General features: G+C 44.2%; 1 protein-coding gene and 1 long non-coding RNA gene across 2 annotated transcripts in view; one reads left to right on the forward strand and one right to left on the reverse strand.

Annotated features, from left to right (window-relative positions):
• Window positions 1-16,786, forward strand: part of STAB2 (stabilin 2) — a 165,980-nt gene that overhangs the window by 71,289 nt on the left and 77,905 nt on the right. Inside the window, exons 24-30 of the mRNA XM_075007690.1 lie at window positions 787-880; window positions 2,827-2,985; window positions 4,150-4,245; window positions 5,668-5,763; window positions 9,912-9,959; window positions 13,014-13,150; window positions 14,188-14,302. Coding sequence (XP_074863791.1) covers window positions 787-880; window positions 2,827-2,985; window positions 4,150-4,245; window positions 5,668-5,763; window positions 9,912-9,959; window positions 13,014-13,150; window positions 14,188-14,302 — 745 coding nt within the window. The remainder of the gene's footprint in view (window positions 1-786; window positions 881-2,826; window positions 2,986-4,149; window positions 4,246-5,667; window positions 5,764-9,911; window positions 9,960-13,013; window positions 13,151-14,187; window positions 14,303-16,786) is intronic.
• The window catches only part of LOC142020094 (uncharacterized), a 70,981-nt gene that overhangs the window by 7,569 nt on the left and 46,626 nt on the right, over window positions 1-16,786 (reverse strand). The gene's annotated exons all lie outside the window — the stretch shown is intronic.

The following is a 16,786-nucleotide window of genomic DNA, read 5'->3' on the forward strand; positions in this document are numbered from 1 at the left end:
TCCAAGCTGTACTATGAAGTGATATGTGCACATTCTTCTCATTTTATAGGGGGAGAAATGGAGACAGACAAGTGAAGGGCCATGAGTGAATTTCAGAGCAGGAATTAGACCTCATCTGTTTGATGCTGAGTTCTATGCTCATCTCTACACCTTATAGAGAGATTTTTCAGAACTAAAGATCAATATGCTTGAGCTTGTAAAACTGTAGAAGTAAGAGAGTCAGAAGTATCAAAGGCATTAAGGACCCTACATTTCAAAAGTGCCTACATACCTTAGGAGCTTAAATTGATTGACTTTGTAAGACACAGACTACATGCCTATATTACTTAATTAGCACTTCAGTGCTTTTGAAAAGTTTGGGCAGTGTACTTTTCTGATGTTCACTCTTAAGCATTTATGTGTTTGAAAAGGCATGGTATATTCCAGATCACCGAAAGAAAAAGCTACTCTTGTTTTTACTCTTTTCAGACTTTTACGTTCACCATTGTCTTGAGATATTTAGGGTAGAGGGTAAAATAAGGGTACATTTTATTTCCCATTTTACATATAAATGCAGACTAGCTCCCATATATTTTCATCATATTACATGATCCCATATTGGGAAAAGACAACACTAGAGTGGTGTGCATAATTAAACCAAAGCTGTTGTTGTTAAGTAGCCTGTAATTTAGACTATCTGGTAAAGGAAAAAGAGCATCAAAAACAATTCAGCTTACTTTTTACATGTTTTTTTACAGTTTTTAAAATCATGCAAAGTGATTTGGTAAAACCCCCTTGTTTTTATAGCTGCATTTGCAAGCCTGGCTATGAGGGAGATGGAACAACCTGCAGTGAAGTAGATCCGTGTGCTAGTTTAGTTCAAAGTGGTTGTGATACCAATGTAAGTATATGACTTTTTACAGAATGAGTTGCTTAGTTTAGAGCAGGGGTCACAAACTCACGGCCTGGGGGCCATTTATTGCCCAAGCAGTTCCAACATCCAGCCTGCACAGGGCTGCCGGCCCTTGAATCCCTGTGGTCCTGGCAGGGACAACTGTATCCTTCCCCCATGTCCAGCTCCTTGTCCGCCCCCATCCCGCCTCAGCTCTGCCCCTGCTCTGCCCTCTCCCCCCACCACACTGCTTCCCTCAAGCTCTCTCCCCTGAGATTAGGAGATGCTGGCAGAGCCGAGCAGGCTGCTGCATAGCTGTGCTCACACATGGTGCCTGATGCCATGGTGAAGGGGTTGGGGGAGCCTGACCCCTGCTGCCAGCCCCAGCCCACCCAGGTCACCACAGGCTAACCTAGTATAGGGGATCATCCTGCCCACAGGATATTTCAGGTGGCTGTCACAGGGCCCCCCAGAACACACCTCTGTGGCTGGGGAAGGTGTGTGCAGAACTGCCCCATCCACACCTTCCCTGAGACACAGAGGCAAGCCGGCAGCAGCATAGAGCTAGCAGGCAGAAGCCATTCTAACCCTGCTGTGCTACCACTGGGGGTGCCAGGAATGACCCCCAGGTAGTTTTAAATCACCCTGGGGCAGCCAACAGGGCCAGAAGATGCATTGGAGGGGAGGGCATGGGCCAACAGGTGGGGCTGGGAGATGCATGGAGCGTGGGCATGGAGACCCCATTCCTTCGAGCCCAACCACAGGAGCTGCCCATTGGCCCACTAGGAGGATTTGAGGACTGGCACTGGCCCTAAGGTAAAGGGAGTTTGAGACCCCTGGCTTAGAGGAAATCTAAGGAAAAACTAGGAAATATTTACATAAATAAATTCTGAATTTCCCAATCAAATTCTAATCCTGTCCATAGTTATAATTTTTACCTTTACAGTTGCTTAGCTATGAAAATTGCTGTCTTATGTAGTTGTGCCCAAAGATGGATGCCACACAATTTTTTGTATGTTCAGGGACTTACTTAATATAATCCAAAGTAAAATCTTACTTCAAAGCTGTAGAAATTTCTCTAGATCCCCTCTCATTCCATTGTGAAGCTAAAGCTATAGTAATGAGGGATCTTTTTCCTTTTTAGAGGTGACAGATCAGGATCTACTACAAGGAACCCCCTAAATAGCACATGAGATTAAGCATGGAAATACTTTTTAAATCCATTGTTTAAATTGCTGGATCCAATTCAGATCAAGTTAATCATCTGATGACTGTTTGAAAGCCTAAGTTGCTACTTACATTATAGTTAGCAGGGCACAGATGACTGCACAATAACATCTCCAGTGCCTGGCATTAATTGGCATCTTTGCTGATTTGCATCAGTTCAGAGGGCAAAGATTTGATTTAGTCAACAGAGACCTTCATACCGCCTAAAGCTGGTCCCTCCTCCTTTCCAAGGCTGTTTCTACACATCACATTTTCTGGGCTGTTCATTAGCATGCTGCTTCCAGAACAAGTGGCATGTGTAGAAACAGCCCAGGTCAGTGTCAATAAACAGTGGTGCAGGCAAACCTTTCACTGCCACCACTAGGGATCCCTCTAATGGTTTCCAGCCATGTGGATAAAGGGGGGTTTCAAACACCAGGGCTGTAAGTTAAGCCCTGTTAACCAGCACTAACAAATAATTCCCTGAGAATATATTAAAGGGGAAAAAATTGATTTTAGCTCTCTAGTGTCATAGCCAAAAATTCGTTCTCTCCAGCATGTCTTTTTCCAAGCTGACCATTTTAAGATGGTAGTAATAGTACTCAACCTCTTCCACTCCTACATCTTGGAGTGTAGGCCATTAACAACCATTCACCAGCATTCTCTCTCCTGAGCAAGCTTTTCAAGTTCTGACCAAGTGATGCTGGTAGGTGTTAATTACACTTCTTTACTCTGACACAACCCCACAGGCAGAATGTGTTAAAACAGGCCTTGGAACTCACACATGTGTGTGCCAGCCCGGATGGAGTGGGAATGGAAGAGATTGCTCGGAGATCAACAATTGTCTGCTACCAAACTTTGGAGGGTGCCATGACAATGCGACCTGCATATACATAGGGCCAGGTCAGGTAAGTTTTGCTCGTATCTTCCTGCACTTTCTCAAACTCATTCTGTTCTGCCCAAGTTTGCTTCCTATTACCTTTTACATCTACTCCCACTCCCTCTATGGGCCCTCTTCCATCCAACTCCATTGTTCCTTTAACAGCCTCCCATATCTTGTGTTCCTCATCTCAAGGAGTAGGGACAAGAAACTAAGTGGTTATCAGACAGAGCCTGAAATATTTATGAAGGGGTTACAAGACGGGATTGACTGCCATAGCAAGGGACTGGAACTGATGATGCAGGAAGTCCCTTCAAATCCTGTGTTCCTATGTTCCACATGACTACCCTTCTCTTTGGTTTAAATCTTGCTTTACAACTCCTTCTTCTCAGGGTGGAAGGGTGGTGGAAAAAAACCTAATCCACATTAATCTTCTGCAGAAAGAGACTATACTTTATTCCTTAGTTATTTACAACTATTCAGAAAAAAAAATTAAAAATCTATCCATAAACCATGAATGCCAATTATCTCCACAGGATATTTCTAGCACACTCATGTATATCATACTTAAATCACTAATTCTTTTAAACATCCAAGCAGGACATACTGAGGCCGTGTCTACAAGGCAAGTTGTTTTCAAAATAGCACAAACTGCGTAAATTATTTCAAAATTCCTTATTCTGAACTTGGTTCCATCTGAACTGCTCTGAAGTTTGGAATAAGGCGCTGTTCCAAAAATTCTTTTACCTCTTGTACAATGAGGGGTACCATAACCAGAAAAACGCACTCAAAACAGCAGCGCTATTTTGGGTGCAGGAAAAAGCTGCAGTGTTGTTATTTCAGGATACACTGGTATCCCGAAATAGCAACCACCCTGCAGATGTAGCCTCAGAGACCACCCCCACATGAATGATGCCAGAAGATCGAACACCTCAGCTCTACCATGTGCTGGGTATCAGTTTACTGTTATCATGGTTGGGGATGCAACAACAGGTTCAGCATTTCAGCATACATCCGATAATAGGTGTAAAGTACAGAAGGACAGTCTCAGTCAGTGCAAATGTGCATCATGCCACTCAAGTCAATGGAACTATGTGGACAAACATCATCTGGAAATCTGATCTGTAATGGTTAGAAGATCTGCAATGTTTTAATTGTTTTACTTTATTGCCTTGTTTTGTTGGAATGACAGAATGACTGTGAGTGTAAGGCAGGATTTCGGGGGAATGGAATTGAATGTGAACCAATAAACTCTTGTTTGGAACAAAATGGAAAGTGCCATCATCTGGTGAGTTAATTATTCTCTTAAAAATATTCAAGTAACATTTCTTTTACCGTGTGCATCAGTGGATACTGTATCTTTAGTGGACATGAGAATTAATGGAAACCTACTAGAAGTAATTGGTCTATGTTATCGGATCTTTAAAGCTCAGCTGAGTGCTTGAAAATATCCTATAATGTAAGGAGGAGTGATTGATGCTATTCAGATAGATTTGGAGATGCTTGTTCAGTTTTTCCACTGAGATCCATTAGAGTTTTCCTGAATGAAAACCAAGTGATGAATGAGTAAGGCCCCCGCAGTTTGGTCTGTTAAGAAGACTGGGAAGTTGAGCTCCATGTTCTCTGTTATATATAGAGATATAGAGGGTTGGTTTGAGGTTTTTTGGGTTATATATGTATCATCATCAAAGGTACATGAAGAAAAGAGAGACAGACTCTCTGCTGCTGTAAACTGATACAAATCCACAGTCCATTCACCATAAGTTGGTTGCTTTCAATAACTAGTTCATGGCTCACATTTATCCCAATCACCATCCAAAGATGCCAGAAGAAACGGGGCTTAGTAGTCTCATCATCAAGTCTAACAATACATAGACTCTCAGTAGCCATAGGTTCAATTTTCAGGAGGGCCTGCTCATCAAAGGGGGATAACTTTGGTATGATGCAATTTACTCTGTGGGTCTCAAATCAAAGTTCAATTTGCTTTTCCCAAATAGTTAGAATACTTAATGGACTTTCTTCCCAGTGTCCTCAGCTACTATTTCTTCTCTCCAGACCAGTATCATCTGCTCAGTCAGCCTTTGTTGGATGCTTCAAAGATGTGATTTTTGGGAAGAAGGGGCCTCCAGAAGAAGGACTTCCTTCCGGAAGCTGCCCCGGGGCCGCGCTTCTAAACGGCATTTTGGAGTCCAGAAGAACAGTCTTCCGGACTCCAAATCATGTGACATTATGCTAATGAGGTGCAGGGAATCTGCATCCACACCTCATTAGCATATTTCAGGCTGTGTATTAGCATGCTACTTTCAAAGAAAGTGGCCTGTGTAGAAACGGCCTACATGTTTATATGCTTTCCAAAATAGAGATACTTTCCTGAATCATTGAAGGGATTTTCACTTATTTTAACTTTGCTGCCTCTCAACATCACTTTGTGTTATGTGAGAGGAATAGCTCAAGAGGTCTGAGCATTGCCCTGCTAAACTTAGGGTTATGAGCTCAATCCTTGAGGGGGCTGTTTAGGGACCTGGGGCAAATAGATTGAACAAAAAAAATCTGTCAAGGAACTTGAGAGGTCCTGCTGTGACTGCAGGGGCTGGACTCAATGACTTTTGACAGTCCCTTCCAGTTCTATGAGATAGATATAGGTACACCAACAGCTCTTCTATCCCCAAATCTCTGGCAAATTAAATCTTCTCTCCCTCCTTTTTTAAAGGCAACTTGTCAGTTTGTGTCATCTGGTGTCTGGGACTGTGTCTGCCCAAGGGGCTTTGAAGGAGATGGAATCATATGCTATGGAAATGCAGCAGATGTAAGTAAGATAGTGGTACTTTGTCTAACGGCAAGCTCTGTGTCAGAGTCTTACAGTGAAATTGGCTGAAGGGGGACAATAAAGTAACTTCTGGACAACCACAGCAATGTAATGTACTGCAGCAGTGGTTCCCAAACTTCTTACTAGTGCAGACCCCCAATAACTCTCCCAACTGTTTGTGAACCCTCAGTCAACCCCCAAACTGTTCGCAGACCCACAGCAAACCAGTTCTAGCCAGTCTGTACACTTCATTAAATGAAAAAGGAGACCAAAGCGCAGATTTTCAGACAGCAGTTAATAACCTTGCTGGAAGAGATTTAATTTAAAAATAATAATGGATTGTAACTTTGCAATTTATGTAAAACTTATCTTCTATTATCATTTTTATTTATCCTTTTTTTATTTCACTGACACCCTGCTCTGCAGACCTCAGGTTGGGAACCACTGTACTTCAGTGCACACTGTAAAGAGAGCTCTGCTGGAGACTTGCAAACCCCAGAAACACAACGTTGTTTGTGAAGGGTGAAGTTGGAACTTTGAAAGGGGCCTAAGAGAACTGGGCATCTAATTGCATTAAGCCTCTGAAAATGGCAGCACAAGAGTCTAACTTTCATATATTTTTACACACTCCATCTGAAGTCATGGAGCTCTGTGGATGCCCAGCTTGCATGGAAGTCTAGCCTTGAATATGAGTCTCACCTGACCCTATCAGTTTTGATCTGAGAGAGACTTTATCACGGGGGAAATAGAAAACAAAACAGGTCATACAGGCTACGTCTACACTAGAAGCATCTGTCGATAGTAACATCTGTCAACAGAGCTGTGTCAACAGAAGCTCTGTCGATGGAGTGCATCTACACGCAAGCAGATAGACAGAGCAATCCGCTCCATCGACAGAGAGCAGCCGGACTGCCCTGCCCTCCGTCGACAGAACAGCTGACCAGAAGCTCTGCAAACAGGACTGCCCAGTGGAACAGAAGCCCTCTCTGTCAACAGAAGTGTCTACACTTTTAAAGCTGTGTGTATACACTGGAGAGTTCTGTCAACAAAAGGGGCCTTCAGTCGCCAGAACTCAGGGAGCATCTACATTCATGGAGCCTTCTGTCAACAGAGTCTCGACAGAACTCTGTTTTTGCCTCGACAGAGTTATCCCTCCAAGGCTGTGTCTACACTAGAGAGTTTCGTCGATGGAAGGGGCCTTCTGTTGACATAACTCAGGGAGCGTCTACACCCTTAAAGCATTTCTGTCGACAGATTCTCAACAGAATTCTGCATTTGCCTCAACAGTATTATCCCTCAGGCTGGCGTGCTCTCATACGACACGCGCATGACAACTATGAAGAGCAGCGACACGTACACCTCATTGATGCTCGTGAGAGGAAGAAAGCAACAGCAGCAGCCACACCAACAGAGCCAGGACAATTCCCTTCCCCCCACTGTGAACACCCATGCCTTTCAAAGCTTGGACTCCTCAGCCACATGCGAGTCCACAACCAATGAGCTTGTGCAGGCTCAAGATGTCATCGTCAGACATGATGGACTACCTATATATTATCCCTGAAAAATTTGAGGCATAACAATCTCTGGACATAGTACTGTCGACAAAGGCGCAGCATAGCCACATCTGTCGACAGAGTAGGCTGTCTACACTGCATTTCCGTCAACAGTGCTCTGTGGACAGATTGTTATGCCTCAGATTTTTGATAGATAATACTGATGAGTCAAATGCAGAGTTCTGTCGAGAATCTGTCACCGGAATGCATTGAGAATGTGGATGCTCCATGAGTTATGTCAACAGAAGGCCCCTTTTTTCCCACAGAACCATTTATTGTTGACCCAGCCCTAGTGTAGACATAGCAAAATTTGAGTACTGTCAACAAAAGTGCAGTGTAGACACTTCTATTGACAGAAGGGGATTCTGGTTGCCAGGCAGCCCTGTTTACAGAGGCCAGTGCAGTCTGGCAGTTCTATGTGGACAAAAAACAACAAAAAATCCTGTGGCACCTTATAGACTAACAGATATTTTGGAGCATAAGCTTTTGTGGGCAAAGACCCGCTTCATCAGATTCATGAAACAAGCTGTGTGTAGCAGCTATCTGTCGACAGATGCTTCTAGCGCAGACATAGCCTTAGTGAAGGAGGTTAATTTTTAACTTCTTATTTTAATTGGCTAGGAAAAGGAAAGGTATGCCCTGAACTCATCCACCTGGTGGCAGTTCAAGCCCTTCCTTGGGCAAAAAGGCATATAAAAAATCTGACACTCTTTAGGTTGATATTTTGCAGGAATCATTTTGAAGTATTTTTGAACCCAAAAAAAAGGTTGGAGGTAAGAATACTCACGGCAAGGGGAGGGGCATTTTACAGGGTGAAGAAGTGGTGGTGTAGGAACAAGACAAGTTTCAGGCTGCATCCAGAGGAGAATAAGTGAAGTTGGGGGAAAGATCCAGGGAAAGGGACTTGGGGTGAGTGGCAAGTGGACTGGAGGGGAATAAGGGCACCTACTGATAGCGTATGCCCACATCTGGAGTCTTCCCACCCCACTAAAGGAACCACAACCCTTCTCCCTTCCATGTAAACTGACAGGCGGTGAGGGGCTTGCGTCACTGGCAATTTCAGAGCTCTGTGCTCAGCTCCTTTATGAGCATCCACAGCTCCCACTGCAGTCTTGGATGACCTAGAACAATAGTGGGCAACTTGCCCTTGTGGGCAACATGCAGCCCACTAGGGCTCCACCTGTAGCCCACAGGCACCTGGCTGCCTCTTTCCCCCAGGCACCTCTTGCACACCAGGGCACCAGAACCTCCCATGTCCTATGCCTCCCCCTTCCTCCCAGCACTTCCGGAACAGCTGCAAATCACCTGTCTCACACTCTGTCCTTGTGCCGCCCCTCCCTGCCACAGCTGGAATGCTGCAAATCAACTCTTCATGGCATTCCAGCTGTGGAGGAGGAGCAGGGACGGAGCACAAACCAGGCACTTCGCGTGCTCTGAAACTGCTGAGAGGACTGGGGAGGAGCAGGCGAATGTGGGGCTCCAGGGCCCTGGTGCACAAGAGGAGCATGGTGGAGGAGGGGACTACCGGGAGGCTACAAAGCTGAAGGTAGAACCCTGGTGCTGTGGGCCACTGAGGTGAAGGAGAGTCGCACATGCAGCCCACCCACTATCCCTGGTTGCCCATCTCTGACCTAGAATGTCAGTCCTTGGTAGTGACACGCAATACAGAATTGTGTGAATTACGTCAAGCAGAAGGGCACTGGGTCTTTGTGCCATGGTTACTGTCAGTAGTGAAGTAGGATATAAGAGCAGTCTGTGGATTTAGTGGTGAGCTGGGGAAAGAATAGGTTTAGGTGATATCCTGCGCATGTGTGTAAAGGGTTATAAAAGGGTATGAGGTAGCTGTTAAATTTTGCAAGTATGGTATTTTGTTGGACTAGGCTCCATATTTGAGTGTGGGGCAAGTGCAGGGAGTAGTTGTGCATTACAGCAAAAGAAGCAGTGTTAATATGTGTATTTAGGGGCAGAGTTAAGGTTACTTGAGCACTCAACCTTAATTCAGTATTTCTTTGTTTTCAATAGACTGAGTTTGACTAAACTTAACTTTCTAGGAGGGCACAGATTATCACCAGGCAACATTAACTCTGCAATAATGACAGGGTTTTTTTAACTATTTAATTTGCATTGTGGTAGTGCCCGGGTGCTCCTGTCCTGGTCCATAATCCCATTGTATTAAGCAAGGTACACACTGACAAAAACAAAGAATTCTATTTTGCTTTATTTGGGATTGAGTTAAGACAAGATTTATGCTAGAGATAAAAGATTTAGCCTAAGAATTAAACACCTACATGCATATTTAGGCATTGGGTGTCCTGATTTTCAAAGGTGCTGAGCTTTCACAACTCGCACTGAAACCAAAGTGATCCATAGTACTAGAAAAATGTTACTATTTCTTTGCTGATGGTACAACTGCTACTGTTCAGATTCATGCCTTCTGAACCCTGTATCTCCACGTAATAGCATCCAAAACAGATGTCCTGTGTCATCACAGATTTCACTAGTAGCTACATTGCTCATTACCTCTGAAAAACAAACCTCTTACATAGTTGCTAACGACTACAGCCCCTGTATTCATTCTTCTCTTTACTGAAACAGGAGTTGTCTTTTCTGTCAGAGGCAGCCGGATTTAACCAGTGGGTTAATGTGAGTATATTTTTGTTTGTTTATTAAAATTCGAGAAAATATGATCCTTGTAATATATAGAAACACAAATCTCTAGTGATGTTCCCATCAAATAACAAAGGCCAAGAACCGTACTGACTTGAGCAGGTGAATATGTGCATCTCAGGGCAGAACCTGTTCATGTAATTATTCTTCACAGAGGCCAAATTCCAGCTCCAATCTCAGTCAGTGCAGAAGTTCCACTGGCAGAGGAACCAAGGTCAATTCTCATCTACGGGGTGGGAAACTGCATAGATGAGTGGCACAGAGCTCAGCTCTATGGGCGTTCAGATGACATTAGAGCCCACCACTGAGCAGACCCTATTTCCACCTTCACAAGAAAAGCTGAAGGGCCAATGGCTGTAGTAGACTGCACAGCAAAGGGGATTGGAGAGGAATTCTTTTTCTTGCATATTTGCACAGAGCAGGACAGCATCAAAACCGTGAACTGGAAGTGCTCATCCTTCTGATTGCCAGAGCAAGTGAAAAGGAACTAACAGTCCACACTGATTCGATTGAACCACAGAAAATGAATGAGCACATAAGTCAGAATATAACGTCTGACTTTATGTTAGGGTAAGAAACATCAGTTTGCACAACATGAAAACTCTTCCAAACAGCAAATGGATTCACATATGCCAGACCACTCCTGTAATTTATTACTTGTATTTCAGTAGACCCTAGAAGCCCCACCTCCATTATGCTAGGTGCAGTACAAACACACAAAGATACTTCCAACTCAAAAGCACCTACAGTCTAAAATTAAGACAAGAGACAGGAAGTAGATGCTACAAATGAATACAGCAAGCACAATGCAATGGGCAGACCCAGAGGAGCAGTGGGGTAAGTAGCAGTCACAACACACCAGCTGCCTACCCATTTTCACACTTTTTGTAGCCATCACAACAGAATGGACTTGGAGGAGAACGTGGCTAATTTAAAAATAGTGATCTGGCTGCCTACATGGCCCAGGCTTTCAAACAGCAGCATGTTTTACTGCAAACATGCAGACGGAAAATACTAAAACAAGTCTGGAAATAAGTATAGGTAGTCTTGTACTAGGAATTAAGCATTAGGAAAATGCTGGTTAGCTCACACAAAACTTTTCCAGTGGTAGAAGGGAAGGAGACAAGAGATAATACACCATGCAGGGAGCAGACCATAAAGTCTATTGACATGTGCATATCAATGGACATGGACAGTCCTTCAGAGAAACTCCACCTCTGTAAGAGCTGTAGTCTGAAAAATACGTTCTAGAGCAGGGATTCCCAACCTATAGGTCGAGACCCAATCATGGGTCACGATTAGATCTGTTAACGGTCACAAGCAACTTGGAGCTGCATGTGCATCTTCAAGGAGCCATCTGCAGCTCCTTAACACTACCACTTCCAGCAGCTCTCTCTACCAATAGAGAAGCAATTATGCTTTACAAAGACAGCTTCTCCACCTTTGGTATTTGTAGCCATCCCAGGCAAGCCACTTCGTAGACTCTTGCAGTAAGTAATTTTTGCTTCCCCTCTCCTTTCCCCCATTTTGCCGCCCCCCCTTGTGTTCTACGGAGCTTATGTGTCAGTTTTAATTTTTTTCTTTGTATCTCCTCCCAGCCCCTCCAGCCTCTGAGTGTGAGATTTAAGCTGGGGAGCTGGGGGGGAATGTTTTGGGGATGAGGGTCTTTCCCCCACCACATCTCAGATCAACTACAATAATACAATAATTAACTATAATAAATGTAGTGTTATTATTTTATTATTACTGTATTCCCTTTTGTATGAAATAACTACTATGAATATATAAGTATGACGGGTGCAATTTTTTATTCTTGCCGCAAGAGCAAAATTAGCTAGTTATGGCACTGCTCCCCACCACATTTTTGAATTGTCTTGAGTCACCAAATCTTTGTGTATTGTCAAAATGGGTCCCCATCTGGAAAAGGTTGGGAACTGCTGTTTTAGCGTACCCCACTCCTCACTTATCCATCAGAAAAGCCACTGTAACTTCCATGATTTTAACACATCAGGTTAGTGACAGCTTCTGTTCTGTATATTTGTGTGATGCCCCTTCTTCCGTTACAGAGATGCTTTTTCCAGCACCCTTGTAGCTATTTAAATAACCTACAAAAATACTTTCAATGATATGCAATGTCTTAATTGTCTCCTATCAAGATCCGTAGCCTCACCCATTCCCTTCAGTCATTCATGCCAGATGCACAGTCACACACCCTCTAATATGTAATGTTTTCATTTCCATTGGTTGAAAACACAAACCAAGTATTCTGCTAAACTATAAGAAGTACATGGCTCTTGAAGCAGGTTTGCCCCAGATTTTACTTACACGCAGAAACACACCTAGCCATCTAGAAGTTGTTTCCACTGATCATTATTTATATCCTTATTGGTGCTGGATGAGAGAATTTGCAGGACCATGGGAGGTCAATATTGTTTAGGACATTACCAACACATCCACTGCTTACTGGGCTCTTAGAAGACATTTGAGGTAAATTAGAGCTAAATAACAGCACAGATCACTGAGAGCCATGACTGATGGCTGTAAACAAACTATATGGGAAATGTAGCCACACCCAGGACAAATGGTTATCCAAGTAACTAACATCATACCAGATTACCGATGTTGCCAGATGACAGTGTTCCAGATCGGAGAGGTTCAACCTATATTATCAAGCAGCAGTAGTAAGTACTACATTTTTTAATTCAAATAGATGAAATAAATGACAGTGTAAAATAACTGTGTAGATCAACTCATTTTTATGGTATCCTATTAAAATGGTTTTTTATCCTTAATATTATTTGTATCCTTCATACACTGAACAAAAATTCACTGTTTTGGCTTTTCACACTTTTATTTTTATGCCTCTCATTGGTTCAAATCAGTGTGCCACTTCAAGTTCTTCCTCCCCATGCCAACAACTGGATAAGTCATGCACGGCACCCTGTTAAAAGGTCCATCTGATCATACCTATTTTATTCACAGAATAGCTCTTGGAACATAAAATATAACACGCTTTTTAATCTGATTCAGGAGGCTTCAATAAACACAATGCTGTCAGTGACTTCAAATCTAACTGTGCTCGTGCCCTCTCTTCGGGCAATTGACGACATGGATCAAAATGAGAAAGCCTTTTGGATGTCAAAGAATAACATTGCAATCCTGCTGAAGTATGTCGATGTTTTGTTTAATATTTGATGCATCTGTTTCTTTAAATGAATAGGTTGTCAATGCAAACAAACTCACTGCAGTGAGGCAAGCATTACATCAGGGGTCTCAAACTCAGTTTATCTCAGGGTCAGTGCCAATCCTCATACCCTTCTAGTGGGCCAGCAGGCACCCCTCTCTGGCAGGGCTCTGAGGGATGAGGGTTCTCCACACATTACCCCCAGGCATTTGCTGGCCCCTCTGCTTCCCCTCCCCTGCATCCCCCAGCCCTGCCTGCTACCTGGGATGATTTAAACGCTGACCCCCAAGGGCTTTCAGTACCACCACTGGTAGCACAGTGGAGATAGAGCAGCTTCTGATGCCTGCTGCAACCCAGCACTAGGCTAATCCCCAAGGCCTCATCCCTTGGAGGGGAGGGTGCTTGAGGCAGGGTGAGTGGGAAGAGCAGGGGGCTGGACTTGTGGGTAGTGTAGATGCATCTGCCCAGGGCCACGGGGACTTTTATGCCTGCAGCCATGTGCCTGCCGGATTGTGGAACTGCTAGGGCTGCAGACGACCCATGGGCTGTGATTCTGAGACCTCTGTGTTACATCCTTAAATACAATACAGTGAGGACATCCTTACATATAGTGAATTTCAAAGTGTAGGCTTCAAATTGCAGATTGACAGTGAAGATGGAGGCAGGATGGACATAAGCGCCCCCCTTCGACATTCCCTTACTCCGATCTAGGTCTGTCGGAGTAAGGGAATGTCGAAGTGGGGCACTTATTTCAAAGCTGCCCCCATCTTCACTCTCAATCTGCAATTCAAAGTCTGTTCACATGGCTGCCATTATGCTAATGAGGTGGTGAATATGCATACCAGTGCCTCATTAGCCTGCTTTGAATTGCCTCACGACCATGCCACCTCCGACAGGAGAGTGGCAGTGTAGCAGCAGCCTGAGCTAAAAAGTCATGTCTAAAATACATATTTTTTTATCTGTAAACTGTAAAAAAGAAAAAAAACCTCAACACTAGAATCCAGCTGAATTTCATTTTAGGTATCATATATTAGTGGGAGCTTATAGACTTGCTGATCTCCAGAATTTATCCTCAAGTGATTTGCTGGCAACATCTCTGCATAACAATTTCCTGCATCTGTCTAAAGAAAATGAGGTAAGATTGCTTGTCATCTAGCTTGAAATCCCATTTTGCCCTCAGTCCCTCAGTGTTAGTAATGCTATAATAATATAAATACACATGTATAGTTATATTTAAAGAAGTCTGTAGCATAGGCGCTAAAGGAATTTCCCTATAACATTTTCTCACCATTGAGTTCTCAGACAAATATTTTCTCTTCTGCTTTATCTAGACAGACAAACCCTACGGCTATGGTTACAGTAGAGAGTTTTGTCAACAAAACAGGGAGGAGTTATACACGAAATGGGTTTTTGTCAACAGCGTGTTGTTGTTTTTGTTTTGGTTTTCTGGCTGTTACAAAATCCCACTAGTAAACGTATAGGCTATGGTTACCCGACAAAACCTCTGTCGACAGATTGCGTACACACACAAAAGCAAAATGGGAGAGGGCTCCACTCTGTTGACAGAGCAGCTGGACTGTCTCGCTGCTCTCTCAACAAAACAGGCACCGGGAAGCATAGCAGACAGGACTGCCCATTGTTGTGGTTGCCCTGTCTGTCGAGAGAGGCCCCCTGAGGGCGTTTACAGAGCTGTTTTTTCAACAGAAATCTGTCAACAGCAGTGTTCTGCCTCGAAGGCTATGTCTACACTAGCCCAAAACTTTGAAATGGCCATGCAAATGGCTGTTTTGAAGTTTACTAATGAAGCGCTGAAATACATATTAGGCGCCTCATTAGCATGCGGGCAGCTGCGGCACTTCGAAATTGACATGGCTTGCCGCCTCACGGCTCGTCCAGACGGGGCTCCTTTTCAAAAGGACCCCAGCGACTTCGAGAGCCCTCTCCCATTTTGCTTTTGTGTGTACACACAATCTGTCAACAGAGGTTTTGTCTGGTAACCATAGTGTATACGTTTATTAGTGGGATTTTTGTAACAGCCAGAAAACCAAAACAAACAGAAAAAGGCACAATCCATACCCTGAAGAGTTTACAGTCCAATTTAACACAAGCAAGAGTAACAGTAGGGAGGGAGGCTTAGGGTAACAGTAATAAGATCATGCAACTACGTTGGCTGACCATATGCACAACTTGATGGTCCCAAATCATTTGAAAGTGTTTTCAAAGATATATATAAATAAAGCCAAGTGTCCTTGAGCACCTATCAATCTAACCTTCAAAAGCTGGCTGAGTTATTGTAGGAACCATGTTTCTGGGAGTATGGAAACCATAGTATTTAGTTCCTTGAATGAGTTTTCTTTGGGGGAGCACATTGAAGAGGTTCCGCTAGACCAGTCAAGCTTTGAAGCTTTGGGAATGCACTGACTTCTCAAAATTACTAAGGGTTAAATGGTGTTTTTAGCATGCAAGTCTTAATAAAAGAAGCAGCGTATAGGTGTGCCATGTCAGAAGATGCACCAGGAGGTTCTGCCTCCAGGGCACAATTCCTCCTGAGGGTCCCAACGTACATTTGGGAGGAAAGGGAGTAATTCACTTCACCTATACAGTAAACCCTCGAGTTACATTGGGGTTGCACTCCAGCAAACCCAGGATAACTTGAATTTTCGTGCAAGTCAAGGGGAGACAGGCTTCCCTGGGCTTCCAGGAGCTGGGAAACAGACCAGCCCACTAGTGGCAGGGAGCTGGGAACCCAGTTCCGGTCTCCCTGCAGCTTGCTGGACCAGAAAGCTGACTAGCTTATGGTTGGTCAGCTTCCCAGTCCCACAAGCTTGAGTCCCATCTCCCTGCCGTTTGTGGGACCCAGGAAACTGACCAGCTCATGGCCAGTCAGTTTCCTGGGTCCCACATGCAGAGGAGAGGGGAACCAAGTGGCAGCTTCATATGGGGCTGCTGCAGGGGGCTGGACTGGGAGCCCAGCTGGCTTCCAGCTGCAGAGCTGCTGGTCTCCCCAGCCCCTGACCAGAGACCCTGCAGCTGGCTCTGCCAGCCATCAGCTGTGGGACAGAGGTTCTCCCCGAGCCCACATGGCATTGACTCTCCCCCGCAACCTCTCTCACATAAACGCGAGTTATGCACATTTCAAATGCTCGTATCTGAAGGGATTAGTGTATAAAGAAGCCACCACGCTGCCCGGATGCCACCAGCCAGTTCTGCTGGCCATTGTGTAGAGAATGGAGCTGGGGAAGTACTTGATTTTTCAGTTTGGTGTCAGTTCCAAACCCAAAACACTGATGGAAAAAAGCGTGGTTTAGATTGGATTGAATATGATTTCTTTTTCTTCAGAAATTGTGTTGAACAACGCAAGTTAGTTTCAGAGCAGAGATCCAAACCTAGGTCTCTCTCATTTGGGGAGGGGGGGCAAGTACTTGAACCACTGGGTTAAAATATTACTGGGGGCCAGCAGCAGCTGAGCCAGCAACCCTCTCCCTGCCCCATCCCTCACACACCTCCCTCTCTTTCCCGTCATTTTATGATTGGCAAAAACTATTTCTATCAAATTTGTCATTTCAGTGTGACTGAAACTGCATTTTTGTCAGCTATCCATCTGAAAAATTTCACCCAC

Source organism: Carettochelys insculpta, chromosome 1 (genome assembly GCF_033958435.1).
Source record: "Carettochelys insculpta isolate YL-2023 chromosome 1, ASM3395843v1, whole genome shotgun sequence".
Lineage (NCBI taxonomy): Eukaryota > Metazoa > Chordata > Testudines > Carettochelyidae > Carettochelys > Carettochelys insculpta.